At 41.2% G+C, this 18,411-nt stretch overlaps 1 protein-coding gene and 1 long non-coding RNA gene across 4 annotated transcripts; both read right to left on the bottom strand.

Moving 5' to 3' along the window:
• On the bottom strand, positions 1 to 16,540 carry arhgef38 (Rho guanine nucleotide exchange factor (GEF) 38). 3 transcript variants are annotated; one of them, XM_034602110.1, is made up of 14 exons: positions 16,142 to 16,536; positions 9,930 to 10,114; positions 9,016 to 9,133; positions 8,764 to 8,911; positions 8,619 to 8,636; positions 6,272 to 6,471; positions 5,987 to 6,120; positions 5,680 to 5,784; positions 5,465 to 5,584; positions 4,262 to 4,630; positions 4,044 to 4,181; positions 3,368 to 3,575; positions 1,446 to 1,738; positions 1 to 694 (listed from the first exon to the last, which is right to left on the bottom strand). In XM_034602110.1, exons 1-14 carry the CDS (start codon positions 16,356 to 16,358, stop codon positions 512 to 514), a joined length of 2,436 nt encoding a protein of 811 aa, XP_034458001.1. In that variant the 5' UTR covers positions 16,359 to 16,536; the 3' UTR covers positions 1 to 511. The 3 variants fall into 3 exon arrangements, with proteins under 3 accessions (XP_034458001.1, XP_034458010.1, XP_034458021.1); XM_034602119.1 differs by having other exon boundaries at positions 3,374 to 3,575; XM_034602130.1 differs by lacking the exons at positions 1 to 694; positions 1,446 to 1,738; positions 3,368 to 3,575; ... (5 more) ...; positions 6,272 to 6,471; positions 8,619 to 8,636 and having other exon boundaries at positions 8,760 to 8,911; positions 16,142 to 16,540.
• On the bottom strand, positions 6,941 to 7,353 carry LOC117771630. Its single transcript, XR_004615623.1, has 2 exons — positions 7,203 to 7,353; positions 6,941 to 7,137 (listed from the first exon to the last, which is right to left on the bottom strand). It is a non-coding gene; the product is annotated as an uncharacterized LOC117771630 (long non-coding RNA).
• Positions 16,541 to 18,411: the final 1,871 nt, after the last annotated feature.

Here is an 18,411-nt window from a genome sequence, read left to right as displayed (position 1 = left end):
TTATCATAAAGGTTGAGTTTATACACTATTATGACAAAACTGTTCAAATATAAGTGGCACTATATATATATATATATATTTTCTTCATTTCACTTCGACATAAAACATATACTTCATCTATGAATCATTTCACATATAACTTCTGCTTCATCTATAAATCACTTCACATATAAAATTTACTTCATGAATAAATCACTTCATTATCGATCAACACTGACGTACAAAAGTGCTCAGCACAGTGCCCTGTATTTTCCTTCCATCATTATCCATAATCATCTGATTACAGGTGCTGTTCTTATTACAGAGGCAAAGCAGATTCTTTATCAACACTTATGGTATGAGACTTCTGATAATAACCTTCATCAACCCTGTGACAGATTGGAGACCTGCCAGGGTTAATTAACTTCCAACAGTTTTGTTTGAAATGCCACAGGTTCTTCTGGAGTTTGGTTCCCTGGATGGTTTCGGTTTACTGGAAATCCTATAGCTAAACAGAGGGCCTCTTTGTTTTTTAGGCATAGGACATCCTGCCAAGGTAGTTGGCCGGGACGTATCCCTTCTGTCCGTTAGCCTCAGCCAACCACCACTCCTTGTTGCCTCCCAGGTCACAGAACTTGAGGATGCGGACATGCTGGTACTCCTGTAAGGTCAGCTCCTGGTCACAGCGGGCTTGAAATGCGTACACGGCATAAAACTGTGGAAACAGACGCATCAATCAAATGTCTGAGGCACAGAAAAGAAAAATGTTTGTGTGTGTTTTTTATGAAAGAATTAAACTGATGAAAGATACTTTTTAAATGTTAGTATGTTTAGTAAGTTGTACCTCCACCAAAAGCAGGATTAGGCAGAACTACTGGACTTGGTGGCAGGATGTGCTTTGGGTCAGGGAAGAACCCATTACATTTTTGATGAATCCAGAATTTAATGTTCACTGTCTTTAATATTGTGAGATAGGTGGACTTTTAACATCAAAGAATAATTATGGATTATTGATGAAAATAATCAGGCATGTTTAGAGGACTGATATTTATGAGTTTATGCAATTTGGTGCAGATTCAAATAAAAATCTGAATCTAGTGAATTTTAACGTGGTTTCACGAGGGCACTGTTCGGCCTGTGCGGAGGTAAGTGCTCAACTGAGTTCCATTCTAGTGCATCCTCCTGTAAGTCCAGATGGTGGCACTGTTTATTAGTACATGTGGTGTGTGGCTTGATGCAGTTCCTCCTTATTTTCTCTGATTATTTTTTTTATGTTGATTTCAAAAAGTGTCTGTACGCACATTTATGTACATTCAAAAACATGTCATTTTCATTTACCTTAATTGCCCTTTAGGTGAAAATTAAATTGATCTGAACCAATATTTTTAAACTCTTCTTTGCTAAGCAATGTCGTATCTTAAAGTGACATCCATATGGTGCAAGAACCTGCGGGCGACCACACGCACCTGCTGAGCATCTGTGTCCGATGTCTCCTCCAGGTCCTCCGGGCTCTCTGGCTCCCCCTGTAGGCCGGAGAGGGTTGAGCCGCTGTCAGTGGTGGTGAGGTTGAAGCTTCGCAGGCTGCTGCTGCCACTGCCCGACACAAACAGGCTGAGGTCATCGAAGTCATCGTCCACCATGACAGGTGGCGGCTGCTGCTGCTGCGGCTGCTGCTCTTTGACCATCTGGCCTCTTCGCTGCGAGTCCCTCAGAGGGTTGTACTGCTTCAGGAATGTGGAGTAGACGTAGCCCTGTGCACCTAAAAGTGACACACAGCGACAGTTTGTCAGGATGCCAGACTTGTTCATTTTTAAAGGGTCGGTTCGGCCAAAATAACAAAACAGTAGCATCGCTGAGATTTCTGCCTTAGACACAAATTTCTTTGTTTATTTAAAGGGATGGTTCACTCAAAAATGAAAATCCACTCATTACCTACTCCCCATTATCCCAATGAAGGGGTGGGTGAAGTGTTTGAGTCCACAAAACACTTTTGGAGTTTCAGGGGTAAACAGCATTGCAGCCAAATCCAATACAATTGAAGTAACTGGTGGCCAATTATTTTCATTTTTGGGTGAACTATCCCTTTCAGCACCACAGGCAAAATTTACCATAATGGGTCGAGCACACAGACTGTATGTAAAGATGGACGACATGTCTCTAATCCCTCCTCAATGTCCAGAAACGAAGCCTAAATATCCTGGATACAAACGCTGCCGTCTTGCGCATTTGGAGGTGAACTGACCCTTTTTCCAGTTACACGTTACAGAACAAACTACTTCTGAGTCAATGAGTCATTTCCATTCATTGATCACAAAACTTCTTCCCCAGAATAATTGTGCATCATTTGGATGAATGTGTTTTTAATATGTATGATTGTGTGTCTCACGTTAAGGCCGAAAGCATAAGCCACAGTATTTACATTTACAATATCAAATCCAGTTACAGCGAGCGACCTGAGGAGTGTGTAAATATGAGGTGAGCATATTCATAGCATGGATATCAACAGAGGGATGAACAACAACTTCCTGGGAATGCTTGTAATCCCACAGGAAAAGACGAGTCTGTGAAGAATGCGGCGAGAAAAATACACACCCTTTTTTTTTTTCTCCTCACGCGCATAAAAAAGAAATTGTTATTGCAGAGTACAGAGAGGCACGCAAGCGGCATCTCTCCAACCCTGCTCCTCAATACCCAAAGGGAAAGGCTTTGTACTCTAAGTAACACTGCTTACAACGCACAGCGGTTTATTCCAAACAAGACGTTGGGATCTCAGGTGCTTCTGTGAGACGTGGAGGGGAGATGGAGACAAGCTGAGGAGCAACCATCTCCAGAGGCAGGCAAAGAGGAACCCGGCAACCATGACATCACAGGAGCTGCGGGGACTGATGCTTGTGTGCTGACTTGTCGGAGTCAGAAAGTAAAGTTTGGTGTTCCTACACGAGCCTTAGTCATCTCACAGATGCAGGTGCATTCACAGAGGAACGTGTGTTATTAAAGGAGACCATTCAGATAATTAGTGTAAAAAATGATTTCTCCTTTGATGTCTCAAAGAGCTACTACCTCTGCCTCGAGTGTCTTTGTCCTCATGCACACACACATACACACACACACACAGATTTGCACAACTTATTAGAACTTTGTGTTGACTTCCATTCATTTTGACAGCTTAACCAAACCTTTTACCTAACCTTAACCATGAAAAATTCATAGCTAACTCTAACCTTAACCTAACCACAATTCACATCTTAGCCCTAACCATAGCCAGGACCTCAGAAATGACTTTTGGGTCTGGGCTATGGTCCCCATGAGGTCGAATGGTCCTGTCAAGGTCGGTGTTTATGCTGGAAAAGGTCCTAAAAAGGTAACAAAGATGAGTACACACACACACCTTTGCCTCCAGTGGTAACCAGCCAGCGGCTGCTGCTGCCCAATGGGTCCGTGTCCTCCAGCAGGGCCACCAGTTCTCCCTCCAGCAGGCTGAGGTCCTGATCCTGGCAGCCGTTACACTTCCTCTTCAGCAAGTAGAGACGGTTCTGGGGGTATTCTGTCAGCAGCCGGGCTCGCTGTTCCTCCGTTTGATGCTGCACCTCCATCGTCTGTAAGACAGCACGACACAAAGGAGTCTTGGTGTAAATATTCAAAGTGCGTGCCACATGTGAGGGCACATGCAGGCATATCTAGGGAGGGCAACAGGTAATAATCTCCTGAGAGGTATAGGAGCTGGAAAAAACATGCTACTCACATGACCATGCACAAACACACTTCTACAAGTACAGATGAGTATGCATGTGTGCACACCTACACACGTATCATCTCTACATCTCAGGGGACTGATACCTGCTGGAGCTTTAGGTTGCCAGGTGCCGCAGTTAATCAGCCTGGAGCTGTTCTCTTTGATAGGAAGAGAAGCTGCCAGTTCATGGCTTGGAATTTGTTGAAATGGTTTGTGAAGTATGTGGGACTTTTGTTTTTACGTGAGTTCAATGAGGAGTCTAGTTACACAACTGATCAGGGATCTGAATAGTGCCAACTCTGTAGATCATCTACTCAGAATGATTTCATACCGTTGTTTTCTTGTCACGTTGTCTCTCAAAGCTGACTTTGCGCTCCATGAGCTTCTGTGCATTATCTTTAACAAAAGTCAGATTATTCAGCTCATCCATGATGCTGTTCTGCACCTCAGCAATGTTCGACAGTGGAGCCTGGAAAGGCAAGAATAGCAAATGTGAGTTTCAGTGTTAAATAAAATAAAAGGTGTCTGCATTATGATGAGAATCCTTACTGGTAGCTGCTGCATGGATGGAGCACGTAGTAGTATTTCCTCCATCAGCTCTCTGAGCAGGGAGACCAGATACACCACACAGTTGGTCAGGATGGTGTAGGCGGCCATGTTGAACCTCTGCAACTCCTCCACCAGCAAGGCATTGAGTGCTTCGTAGTCCCTCCTGGTCGGGCCGGCCGGGTCCTCTGGTGCCGGTGCAGGGGAGGAAGAAGGGGTGGACGACGAAGATGAAAAAGAGGAAGAGCGCTCGAGGCGGCTGCAGTAATCCAGCAATTTGTCATAGCGTTTCTGGATGAGCTTCTGGGGGGCTGTGAACATGCCCTGCAGGGAGGAGAGGGGGACGAGGACCAAGCGCTCCATACTGTCCTTCTGCAGGAAGAAACCAGGCAGGAAGCAGAAGATGAGTAGAGGTTTACAGCATTAGAGAATTATATACTCTCTATGATTTGTTCTGACCATGTAAACAGGTACTTTTAAAAGACATTTCGGCATTAAATATCTTATTTCTAACATGCAGCAGTGTCTCTTTTTTACACAAAAAGCCAGTAAATTGTGCGTTAACCTTGAATACATAACAACAAGAGAGCTGCTGCAGCTTAATTTGCATGCAGACAAACAGATGTTGTTCAGCACACATAACAGACTTCTATTATAGCAAGGAGCATGCAATGGCTGGTGCTATTCATCAAGAAAAAGAAAATCTTCTTCCCACCTGAAAGCATTGAACAGTTACAGCTGTCATGTAGACACAATACAATCCTTTCATGCACAATAACAGTGTTGCTTTCCCTCTAAGAGCATGTTTGCCTTTGAGTCTAGAGTCATTTTGTCAAGGTCATCACAGATCTGGTTTGGGGGTCAGCGCTGCACTGCTGCAGTGAAGAGCTGCTGCACAAAGAGTCCCATTCAGAGGTGGAGTTATATTTTAGAATTGGAAACCAAAGTGCAATCCAGAGAGAGGAGAGCAGGAGAGGGAAGGTGAGAGGAAGCTACCGGATCGAGTGAGGATTAATAAAACAGGCAGAAGAAAGACAGATGACCCACAGTTAGAGGATGAATGGGAGGTTGTGTAGGAACAACGAAGCAAGGCCCTGGCACAAATTCAGAAGGGAAGAGTGGGAAAAGCTGGACAGTCACATCAGTTGTTCGGTGAATAAAACTGGTGACTTTTTTATTGTGAAGCACAAAAAAAGCCAAACTCACAAAGTGCTTATAAGGATCATTTCCGTTATTGTGCAATGAGCCATTTATCCCATTTTTGTTTGGATCCTTAACAATGTTCTCCATGTCCTGGACGTTCTGGACAGCTACAGACACCATCTCCTGCAGAAAATACATTACACACAAAAAGGTTTACAATGTTAATGATAAAACAGCATTGAACATGCCCATTTAGCAGGTGGAAATATAACACCTACCCGAATGTGCTGCTGGTAAAATTGAAGATTCTTGACCAGCTGCCTCACGGCTTTCTCCAGACCTCGGAACAGCTTCTCCTCTTTGTCAAATACTTCATCTCTCACCTAGAAAACAACAATAGCTAAATGCCAATCATGCCTTTAACTTTCTATATATCTCTACAATTGAAAATGTCATTATTGGTTGTTTAAATTGATAATATATATCAAGGCCAGACATTGTACTGATTTAAACCATCAAGTCCGCAAGCTTCGTGATTTCAATTACGTCTTTTTGACTGTGGAGTGAAAATATCCTTTATTTTACCTGCGGTTCAACTCCGGTGAGGATCTTGAGATAACCGGCGAACCTGTCGCTTTTCTTACGGATGGAGTGGATGTTGAACTTGTTTAGTTTTCCCCTCAATGTTCCTTCATCTTCCAACCGCTTATACTTCATGACTGAGAATAGATAAAACCATGGAGGCAGAATGAAGATAAAAAGAAAATATATAAAATTACATTTGCTGTCCTGACTGAATTTCATGAAAGTCACAGGTAGCAAAATGATACACTGGAATTAAAAAAACAGACAGCAATAAAAAAATCTCACCTATATCCTTGCGCCTCTTGAACTCATTGATGGTCACATTAATGATTTTGGCAGCGGTGAACGCCTCCTGCAGGGGAAGGCAGTCAGGATGGTCCTCGGGCGTGGCCTGCCACAGCTCCCTGAGCAGCAGAGGGTACTTCATGATCCTCTGAACCGGTTTGATGAGCAGTGAACCCATGTTCAGCAAGTTAGGTTTACCCCTGTGCAAATCACAAGAATATATTAAATATATATAGTATATATATATATCAGAGCCTGACTGACTTATGCCAATATAAATATACTGTATATATACAGTCCCTGACAAAAGTCTTGTCACTTATCCATTTTGTAGAAACAACAGCTTATAACCTGACTTTTAATTTATCCATTGGTTTTAGAAATGGCTCATATGAAAGCTAAAACCCTCCCAAATTATGTTTAATATACTAAAATAAATTTGCTTCACTGAAGAAAGATTGATCATTTAATGAACACAGAAAGGTCAGATTTTGGCAAGACAAAGGTTTTGTCGCCTACAGAGAGTAATGTGAAAATTGAACAAATAATTTACTTCAAATACAAAAATATGTTGCATAACATCAGTGAATTAAGTAGTGGTGCTGTGAGATCCATATTTAATATCTTGTATGACTTCCATGAGCTTGAAGGACTGCATCCATGCGGTTCGACAATGATTCATACAATTTATTGATGAAGTCATCAGGAATAGCAAAGAAAGCAGTCTTACATGCCTCCCAGAGTTCATCAAGATTCTTTGGTTTCGTCTTCCATGCTTCCTCTTTCATTCTACCCCAGACATGCTCAATGATGTTCATGTCTGGTGACTGGGCTGGCCAGTCCTGGAGCACCTTGATCTTCTTCGCCTTGAGGAACTTTGATGTAGAGATGGAAGTATGCGATGGAGCACCATCCTGCTGCAAAATTTGACCCCTTGTATGGTTGGGAATGTAAGAGGTAGCTAATACTTCTTGATATTTTAGGCTATTGATATTGCCTTCCACCCTGCAAATCTCTCGCACACCCCCATACTGGATGTAACCCCAGACCATGATTTTTCCGCCACCAAACTTAACTGTTTTCTGGGTTAATCTCGGATCCATGCGGGCTCCAGTAGGTCTCCTGCAATATTTGCGGCGGCTGTGATGTAATTCAACCGAAGATTCATCTGAGAAATCCACCTTCTGCCACTTTTCCAGCGTCCATCCTTTTAGCAGGCTATGGGCCTTGGCAAATGCCACACGTTTTTTTAATTGCCTTTTGTTTAGTGCTGGTTTCTGGGCACTGATTCGACCATGGAGGCCATTTCGAGACAGCATTCTACAAACTGTCCTGGTTGACACGGGGCCTTGAGGTGACCAGGCCTGGTGGAGCTCTGCTGCAGTGGAAAAGGGGCTGGCCTTGGATTTTCGAGCCAACAAACGGTCCTCCCGAGCAGTTGTCTTGCGGGGTCTGCCGGACCTGGGCTTGTCAAAAACATCTCCAGTCTCTTCAAATCTTTTTCTTATTCTTTGTACTTGACGCTGAGACACATTGAAGGTGTCAGCCACCTCAGCAATGGATCTGGTCTTCAGCCTCTTGATAATCAACGCTTTGGTCTCAGGGTGAATCTTAGGCATGTTGTCAGAGGTCAAGTTGCAGTTGATGTGAAGGTCTGGTGTGCTGGGGTTCTTTTTATACACACCCACTAATTGATTGATCAATTATTGATCACAGGTGAGGCTGTAATCTAGGATTGGGTGCATCATATGACAAGGCGACAAGACTTTTGTCTTTGCAAAAACTGACTCAGTGGGCTTTACCAAGCTGTGAACGTTAGAATGCTTTTCAGCAGTTTCGTTTGGCACCAAAACATTATTTCAAAAGCTGTTGGGATTGAAATTAGCCATTTCTTGTAAAAACAAATTGATTACAAATATATTTGAGGGGCACTTAAGGTCAACTTGTACCCAAGCGACAAGACTTTTGTCAGGGACTGTATATATGATATATTAGCTGGTATCTAAATAGCATATAGTAAATACATTTGGAACAAAGCATCTTTTCCTTTCGTTTAAGATAAATCTATTGATGCTTTTTCATCATTTCTGAATTAAATTAAACTTTTTTTCTGCAGTATGTTCTGTAAAATGTTTTATTCACATTGATGCATGATGACCAGTGCTGATATATTATATGTGACAGGCCCTGTTCAGTTAGACTGATGTAATGGTTAAACTCCAATCGATATGAGATTCAAAAAAGAAGAAAACACAAGACCAATACTGCAAAATCAACACAATAATCCAGATCTATATATAACAATATACTAAGAGTGTCAATACGTTTTAGATCATGGGATACTTACTCTTCGTCGTAAATTTTCCTGTAATTATAAAGACAAAGAAACACACCATCAAAAATCATAAACAGTAAATCACAACATTTAGAATTTTAGGGAAGTTAAGTTAGAAATGATGTGACGATTATTTAGAGGAAGTGACTTCACTTACTTCAGTGCCAATACACATGTGGTGAAATGTTGCTTTATTTCTTCCTCTTTCTCATACGATTTGAGCGACGTGTTGGCGTCATCGTGATGGTAACAGTAAATCTTATATACATCTTCTAAAGCTGCCTTCGCCTGGATGAATACTTCTCCTTCAAATAAAAAGTGGGACGTGAGATACTTTTTGTCTAAAATGATCCAGATGAAGTAAAATTTTAACAAGTATCGAATCAGCCAAGAGTGAAAATGTTAGTACCTATAACAACTGCTTCTGGATCAGGGTCAGCCAGGGCCTCATGCAGTCTGTGAAGGAGAGCTGCAGATACTTCACACAATGTCTCCATGTTGGTGAACAGCCGATCGATATCCACAACCTGACAGAACATAAGGAAACTGTAAAACATGACTTTGACCAGCTGTTTCCCACAGAGAACTCAAAAGAATACTCATGCCTAAATGTCAATTAAATTGATTCCTTAATTTCTCTAAAAAATAAACTATGATTAATGTTAATTAACCTATGAGGTCAAACTTAATTTGGATATTTCAGTGTTGACTTCTGAATCTTTATTTGTTTGTAGAATGTACCTTCATTTTTATCTTATTCTCATAATTCTTTGAAAAACAATGTATAGCTGATCCGTGTGTGAATTACAGTTATTGTCATGATGAGGTTATTGTCAGAAATTAGGTTAAAGATATGGGATATGTTTATATTGTACGGTCGGCAAGATCTAGCGTTCCACATGAGCAAGTGACATGTTTAACATCAACTCATTTGCAATTAGTGGAGCACTAATGTTGACATTTTTAAATGTAGATTTATTCAAATAAAGGTTATTGCTAAATACAACAATAACAAACACTTGAATGTAACTTAGTAACACGCAAACAAATTAACGAGATCCAGAGTATGTCTGTCCCCTAAATACGCTCGTTTTTATCAATATCCATCAGTTATTCCCTGGGAAATCAGTGAATGTCAAAAAATGCTCTATCACGTTATGTTAAAGAAAGTAAACAACAATTTCTGGATCCTCCCCTCAAACACACAAACAACCAACCAGCCAAGCAACTAACCAGCCAACCAACCAACCAACCAACCAACTAAGCAGCCAACAAACACGCAAACAGACCAGGATAAAAACACAACCTGGAGGCAACAACTACCTGCATGTTCCGTAGAGGCTGCACCACCTCTCTGATGCACAGCTCCAGGTCTGTGAGGTAGTCCTTCTCAGTCTGCACAAGCTCCTGAATGACCTTTGCCCTGCGGTTCATCTTCCTCAAGCGGACCTCCTCTGGGTCCATGGCTGGAGAGGGGGGTGCGGACAGGTCATGTGGAGTCATTTTCTCTGAGAGGAAAAAAAACACGATTGAAAGACATGAAATAAACAAAGATGCAAATAATCTCATGTGCATCGTATGTACTATTTACAGGTACATTCCTTTGAGGTAGGCTTTAGAGTTAATCAAAATTCATACAAGGTCATGCAAAGCTAATGATGTGAGTGCACGTACGTTTTGGTACTATAATCTAGCATGTCATGTTTTTGCCAGCATTTCAAGCCACTTGTGGAGCATGTGCATGTGTTCTGATGGCAGTAAACACCCTGTGGGCTGAGTATGCTTGGAAAAACATACATGTCTGCTAACGCATTCGCTTGACGCCTGAGCAGCTGTCGCTATTTCACGGTGATCTAATTATTTTAACTCAGACGCCAAAAGGCCTTACTTAACATGCCAGGCAGGCACGCTGCTTCTTTTTTTTTTTTTATTGCTTTGCTGCCTAATCAGTCTGTGGCTGCTCTGTGCTTTGCATGGCAGGCAGGGGTGTCTGCTCAGGGAAGAGCGATGCTTCCTTGCTGCCTAATCGACACCATGCACCACTTCCTCCTCTGGGGGGAGAGAGAGACATGAACAGAGAGAGAGAGAGAGAGAGAGAGAGAGAGAGAGAGAGAGAGAGAGAGAGAGACATGAACAGAGAGAGAGAGAGAGAGAGAGAGAGAGAGAGAGAGAGAGAGAGAGAGAGGCGGAGGGCTGCGAGGCCTGTGTCAGGTTACAGAACTAATCGTGCCGCTGATGTAATGCCACGGCGTGCTCAGGCATTCCATCTGCTCCGAATGGGAGTGTGTGAGAGGAGTGGCACGCGATGATGAACACACGCACACCTACATGAGCGAGGACACATACACACTGACCTGATTCACAGAGGGACACACAAAACAAACACACACACACAAACACACACACAGTTGTGCTTGCAAATACAAACACCATCCACTTCAGCTATATATATATATATATAGGTAATGATTAGACGAGTCACACCCTTTGCATTTACACCTGGGGTTTGTATGTGCTGTCCTCAGTTATGGGTCAACAACAGATCTAAAGTTTAGTTGACAATTAATTTTTGTATTAGGTCCGAGCTGAGAAAAGGAAAAAGAACTTGAACAGATGTCAGGTCAAATAATTCCTGGTGTTCCATACATATTACATATATATTTAAGCAAGTAGCATTCAAAACAACATATCAGTATCGTTGTAGCCCACGTCGAAGATTAGTTTTGGCCCAGATTTGGCCCTAATCCATCACAACCCACATCCAGCCCACATACTGCATCAGTGATGGAATGGCTGGATAATAGTGTACGAAAGAGAGAAGGTGAACCAAGGACAACTATACTGTAAAAACATAGAAAAACACAAATATGCTACAGCAATACCACATGTCAACCGAAGGTGTCAAAGGATTTATTTGTTTGGGCTAGATGGGCCACATTCACCATTTATCACATGGGCCACTTTAGGTTCACATCCAAATTAAACCTTGCCTAGAGCGCCGCATGTTTGCCAGAAAAGGTTCAAATTTGTTTTGGGATATTTGGGCCAAATTTGTGGGCAACGTCAGGCTCATATAAATTTTTGTGCGGGCCACAAGAAGGCCAGACGTGCCGTATCATTTCCTGGAGTGGCCCACATCCGTATTGCACACTACTTGACGTGCATGCACACTACTTGACGTGCATGCACAAGCGACCACAGACACACATCAGTACAAATGTACATAGAAAAATTTACTTTTGCGTGCACGCATGATCACATGTGCTCTGAGGAAGTTACACTGTTAACGAAAACCAGTGTGGCAGCTGTAGCTTGTTACCTTTTCATTTCATTTTTCAAACTGTCTTTTGTGTTTGTAGGAACAGGAATCAGAAAAGTTCAGAGTAAACTGTGGCTGGAGCCATTTGCTGAAGTTTAGTAAAATATTTAATGAGATCAGTACTATCTTATGAATGCTGCAGAGGTCGTGTTTACACGCGGCCGACTTCAGCAGAGATCTGATCACATTCTGCGTAGTTACAACTTGTTTTCATCTTTTTATATAAGATACATGGGCAGAAAAAACACCCACAGTGGAGAATCATCAACTTTCTAACAAGTGAAAACCAGAACAACAGAATCGGCATCATGTTATTAAAGGATTATTGGACTGGAATTCATTGTTCATGTTTTGTATCCTCCCCTCGTATCTTGGCACCGATCATATTTCAATACTTGGCATAAATGTGGCCACATTTTGTATGATCAGTCTGTGAACTTCCTACATACTTTTATTATATTCATTGAATAAAGTTAAACAGGTGAAATCTATGTCTCTGTCTAAATTCAGGCTCTCAGGCCCCTAAAACATGTTTAGTAAACAGCACATCGACTGTCATGAGACTGAACATGGTGGTGCAGTTTTGAAATTTGTTTCTTCAGCAGTTATTAATGAACCTGCCAGTGTCTGGTCGTTCCTCCAGGAAAAGGCACGTTAACGTGAATTCCTTTTGAATATATTTCTAGTTTTTACTGTGGAAAACCACTTTTCATGAATTCCAGTTAACACATTATAGTGGAAGTGTTATGTAAAAAAAAGGATCACATTCATGTTTCAACAGGATCATCAAGTGTCACATGTCAACATGGGCATTCACCGTGAAAAGAGACCCCGGAATCTGTGAAAACCTCCACCCGTGAGAAAAGTCCCCCATAGTACGAGATCAGGTGAGGGTAACCCTTATATGAAGCATATACTATACTATAATATAAACATATATATATATATATACTCCGGTTTATATCTCCCATGGTGTAAAGTCTTAATAAGAGCAATATCATACAGATTATTTTAAAATCTTAGTGAAATTTGTTCCATTCAAAATTGGCCCTGAAACGATTCCTCCGTTCTGGTACAAAAAAATAAAATATAACCTGTTACAGTCTAACTCAGCAGCAGGTCTCAAACTATGCTGACTTATCCTTTTGCCAGTATTATGTTTGGTGAGGAATGGTTGCTGGCACAGGAGTTCCCATGTAAGTGGATACAGGGCTTTTCAATGTGCAGCCCATTGAAAGGGATCCAACCGACAGCCCCGGAACAGAAAAACAAGGCCTGGTGTATCACGTATCGCCATCAACGAGGAATGATACGACTTTGCCATATAGCAAAGTGCACAGCTGGATTTTATCACTGTGAATGTAAATCCTGCAAGTCCACTGACTTTGATGTGAAAGATCAATAAAGAATATTTAGGCAAAGGAAGGTGACACACACACACACTGGTTTGCGCAGCTGTCCTTTTTAGGACACAGCGTTGACTTCAATGTGCCAAACAGCCAAACCAAAACCTCATGGCTGACCTTAACCTTGACCAAGTCATGCCCAATCCTTACCCTAATTTAACCATAATTCATATCTTAGCCCTGAACACAAACAGGACCTCAGAAATGACGTCTTGCCTCGGTAGGACCAGGCTGTAGTCAGTGTTTTTGCTGGGAAAAGGTCCTAAAAAGATCACACACACATACATACATCATAACCCCCGTACTAACTCGAACCCTTACTCTAAATTTAACCATCACAACTAAACGCCTAACCCTGAGTGATGTGTGCTTGCACATGCCTTGACTTATCTTTCCACTCATAATGTGGTCATTGATCTGCATGGGCATAGTCACCGTGATAGATTCTTACCCCCGAACCTAACCTAACCTATATTAATCAAATCTAACCTAAACTAACCCAACCTAATTCAGCATAACCTAACCTTGCCTAATCTAACCCAAGCCAACCTAAACTAAATTAATCAAATCTAACCTAAACTAACCCAACCTAACCTTGCCTAATCTAACCTAACCTAAACTAAATTAATAAAACCTAACCTAATCTAACCAAATCCGATAACCAAATCTTAACCATCAAAAAGCCCATTGGAGTTGTAAGGAAATGTCCTCACAACAATCATTTTGAACCTGAATTTGTCCTCATAATCATATAGAAAGACACATATACACACCTACACACACACACACCCACAAACACACACACTGTAAGAAAGCATCAGTCCTCAAACAGCATAGACCTACAACAAAGTAACCCGCTCCATAAATGATTAGTGGCTAAATAAATACATATGAATATGTGCTTTACTTCTGTCCTTGTACATGAGTTGTGTGTTAGTAAATCATTTTCAGAACTTTTATATTTAGTCATAATGCTGTTAATAATTAGACACAAGCTGATATCATGTTACCATGGCGCTGTAGCTCAACCAACCTGTCTGACAGGCAGATGAGAACTGAGCGGGAAGCAGCAGGTCACATGTTTCCTCTTTCGATGAAGTCATCGTTCTGTCAATATTTGCAATGGTAATACCACTGTAATACTGCCTGTCAGCTGTGAGGCCGCTTACATCTTCTTTAGATTATTCAAATGATTTACAGAGGAATAATCTGCAGATTATTTTCTGAAGTCATCTGTTGATTGATTTCAGGGCAATGATCAAACCAGGAAATTATTTCGACAGCACTTTTTGATTATTCTGTGTAGTGTATCTAGTGTGAAATATGTAAAACAGCAAAAATGTTTCCTGAAAATATATATCCTACAAGGTATATTATCAAAACTTTATTTTATTTATTAAGCTGCTGTTTGACATAATTGTGAACACCTGAAAGTGATGTTTTCAGCCTACAAACGGACAAATAAAATCATAATTTGAACGCCAAAGAAACAATATTTTTGACTGAATATGTTTGTTTGTTGAACAGAGATGGGTTTTCTCAGGGAAAGTATCTGCAAGAGCTGGATTTTGTGAAGAGCAGAAGGAGGAAAAAACACACTCATGACTGAAATTGTAATTTACAGCCATGGAGTTTTCCTGCTGGCCACTCGGACACTATCACGGGAAGAATTGCCTCTTAATCTAGATTTTCCAAATCAGTACTGAGGTTTGAAGTGATCAAATATCCCTTTTAGTCATACTCACATTAAGTCAATCAACAGCACCTCACATGTTTCAGTGAAGCCATCATTCTGCCAATATTTGCAGTGGTAATACCACAGTAAATACTGTAGCCTACGTAATGGTGCACGTCAGGCTGCGAGGCTTTGCAGTCAAAGAGGGTGGGTGACTGGTTTACTGCAAACAACCCAGTGTTTTTTTTTTAAACCCTGACTACGGTACAGGTTGGTCAGAAAAACAGAGAGTGCATAGTAGTAGAGAGTGTCTCTATGTCAGGTAAATACAGCTGCTGATAAGGCAATTGTGTGTGAAAGCTTGTTTGTCTATACGCCAACAAGTGACATGGAGGTTTTATTCGATTGAACACAGTCTTTTTGGGTCCTTTGGCCGGAAAGAATGCCCCAGAAACAAGTGATACAGGAAATCCTTCATACTTTGTCTAATCTTTCCTCCTGATGCCAATCATTTAGCCTGAAGTACAACATTCCCCGTCACTGACTGACTGCATTCTGAGGGCAGGTGAAGCCAGTTTTTTTTTTTCCATGAACATGGGCAAGACTGTGTCAGCTGTTGTGATGAGGCAGCATCAATGATTTATTTATTTCTTGTTCTTACTTTCCAGGCCAATCGATGTTGGTTTAATGTTATGACGTGTGTGAACCAAACTGAAAGACCAAGGGCCTGAAATATCTTGAAACTAAAGTTGTGATTATTCCCAAAAACGTACAAGACGTCACCGGTGTCAGGTCTTGTTTACAAGCTGGTCAGGAGCTCTTCTAAAGCCACTCCTCTGTGCACAGTTTGCATATGAGCCTTCATCCCTCCGGGACTATCTCCTGCTCAACACATGGTAACACAACAGGTGCCGTGTATCCAGAGCTGTGCAGCAGTGTATACTTTATGTGTGCGTTCATCTATAGTGGACATACTTGTCTAAAACATCACACATCCAGTGTGTTTGAGTTTTAATTGTTTAAATTGTTTCCAGTGTAAAGATTTGAGAGACGTGTCAGAATGCGTGTTGTTTCACGTGTGTGTGTAGATTGTTGCCATAGTTGTGACCCCTGGGGAGGTCATTAGCTGATGTACCTTTAAGTTTAGCGCTGTACTCCGTCTTGTCAGACTGACTCCTCCTCACCAGCGTCCCCAGGTTGAAGTCACCTTTGGCCATGTCATCATCCACTATGGTGTCCGTCTTTCTCCTCTCCAGGTAACGCAGGAACACGGGCCGGTTCCTCCTCTTTATCCCCTTCTCCTTCTCTTTTTCCTTCTCCTTCTCACCCCCAATGGCCTCCTTTGGATCCATGGTGAGGCTGTCAACCACCCTGTGCCTCCAGACCAGTCAAGGAGAAGAGATGGGGGGGGGGGGGGGGAGAGAAGAGGGGACAGGAGAAAGAAGGGAGAGAGACAGGGAGAGAAAAAGAGCCTGGGAAGTGCAACAGGTGTAATGTTCACTGGTGCACTGGCTGCCTGCTCTGCACAGGTAATGTAGCTCCTCCCTGTGTCCACCTGTCATAAGAGCTAAAGTGGCCCCACCTCTCCTCTGCTGTGCTATGTTGCTTCCCTTAAGGCCATTCTTTCCACCCAGGGAGGGAAAGTGCATCTCCTCACTTTCCCTCAAAGGTCTGCTGACGGAGCAACGGCCACAGGCTGAAGTCCTGTTTTTGCACTAACTAAAAACAAAAGGTCCTCAGAATGAAATGAACGTCATCTCTCACAAAGACACAGAGGACAAGGAAGTATTTATGTAAATAGGCTGGGCACTGTAAATCACAATTATCAATTCAGGGAGCGTTCCAATCACACAGTGAGGAAAGGGTGAATTTCTAAATCAAATAATTCATGTCTATGATGCACTTTAAACTTTAAAGAAAAATAAACCACTCAACAAGTCAAGCTGTAATTTGTTGAGCTAATGTTTGCTACAGTTAATGGCTTCAGCAAATAAAGTGAAAAAATGTATTAATTGAAACAAATAAATGAATGAATAAACATTTAAAACTGGCAGGGAATTATAAAAGTTTGCATTTTACTGATTCTAAACAGAGTTGGGTGTGTGATATTTAATGAATAAAGAATGGGTTGTGTTTGTGGGTTGGGTCGTGTTTCATTTTTTGAATACTCCTCAAATTGTAATACACAGTCTTTGTTTCCTTTTACAAAATAATAGTCTTTCTAGTAATAACCCATAAAGTGGCACTCGTGAAATGCCCAAACTAGTTTGACAGGTAAGTCACTGACACATGATAATTTCTGGTCATAGCAACCAGATACTGTGTGTCCCAGTCAGAACAATGAATGGATGCATTTCCTCCCTATTGAAGCTCAGGTCATGAGGGCTCACAGTGTGTTCTCAGATCCCTGTGTAGTGTGCTCACACAGCACACCTGTTTAACTAGCACATGTATGTCTCACAACGACATAACAGCTGCTCAACACAAGACTATATCTTAGCAACATTATACATTCAATAAAAACATACAGTATCCATTATTATTACTTTATTACTTGTGAATTATCTTCTCAAACACATACTGTAACTTGTACCTAAATACAACTGACCCCGTTAGCAGCATTACGTAAGTGCATGTAGTAACCCAAACACTGAAGATTCACGTATACTGTAGAAACATGCAGGAGGGTAAACAGTGTCATCGCCTGTGCGCTGTCAGCGTGGCAGCATGAATTGTTTTGCCCTGAGGAAGCTATTGTGACATCATCGTCACTCAGGGTGTGGCTCTTCTTGACCTAGACGTATACACTTAATTTACATTTAAGAAAACGTCTTGGGGCTTATACTGATTAAAGAATACATTGCCATAAAATATCAGAAAATTGTAAAAAAAATTATGTTTAAATCTCATTTGAGTGAGGCTGGAAATAGAGAATGTTTTTCATGTTTACATAATCATTGACTTGAATCACAAATCCAGTATAATGATGGTTGCCAATTAGTTTTTTATTGTTCAATACAAGAAATGGATTAATTATTCTAACTGTACATATACTATACTACACATCTAATGTACGTCTAATGCACTTATTTTGAAATATATTGGTAAACAGAAAACAAATATTATCGGGATAAGCTGCTGTTGACAATGATTAAGTGAAAAAAATTATCTTATAAAAAATACCCAACTAAACCTAACATCTTTGTGGAGACAAAAATAACAAGGCGAACCTCGTTTTCTCAGGGAAAATAGCTGGAGGAGTCAGAGTACTGAATAATAATAACATATATAATTAACTTTATTTATATAACCCTTTTCTTTACAAAGTTCCAAAGTGCTTAACAGACAGAAAAAGTGGAATTTGAAAGAACCGCAATTAAAACTAGAGAAAGATAAATAATCTAT

This window comes from Hippoglossus hippoglossus, chromosome 1, assembly GCF_009819705.1.
Source record: "Hippoglossus hippoglossus isolate fHipHip1 chromosome 1, fHipHip1.pri, whole genome shotgun sequence".
NCBI classification, from domain to species: domain Eukaryota; kingdom Metazoa; phylum Chordata; class Actinopteri; order Pleuronectiformes; family Pleuronectidae; genus Hippoglossus; species Hippoglossus hippoglossus.
Note: the sequence above shows the minus strand (reverse complement) of the source record. Positions and strands in the feature narration are given on the sequence as shown.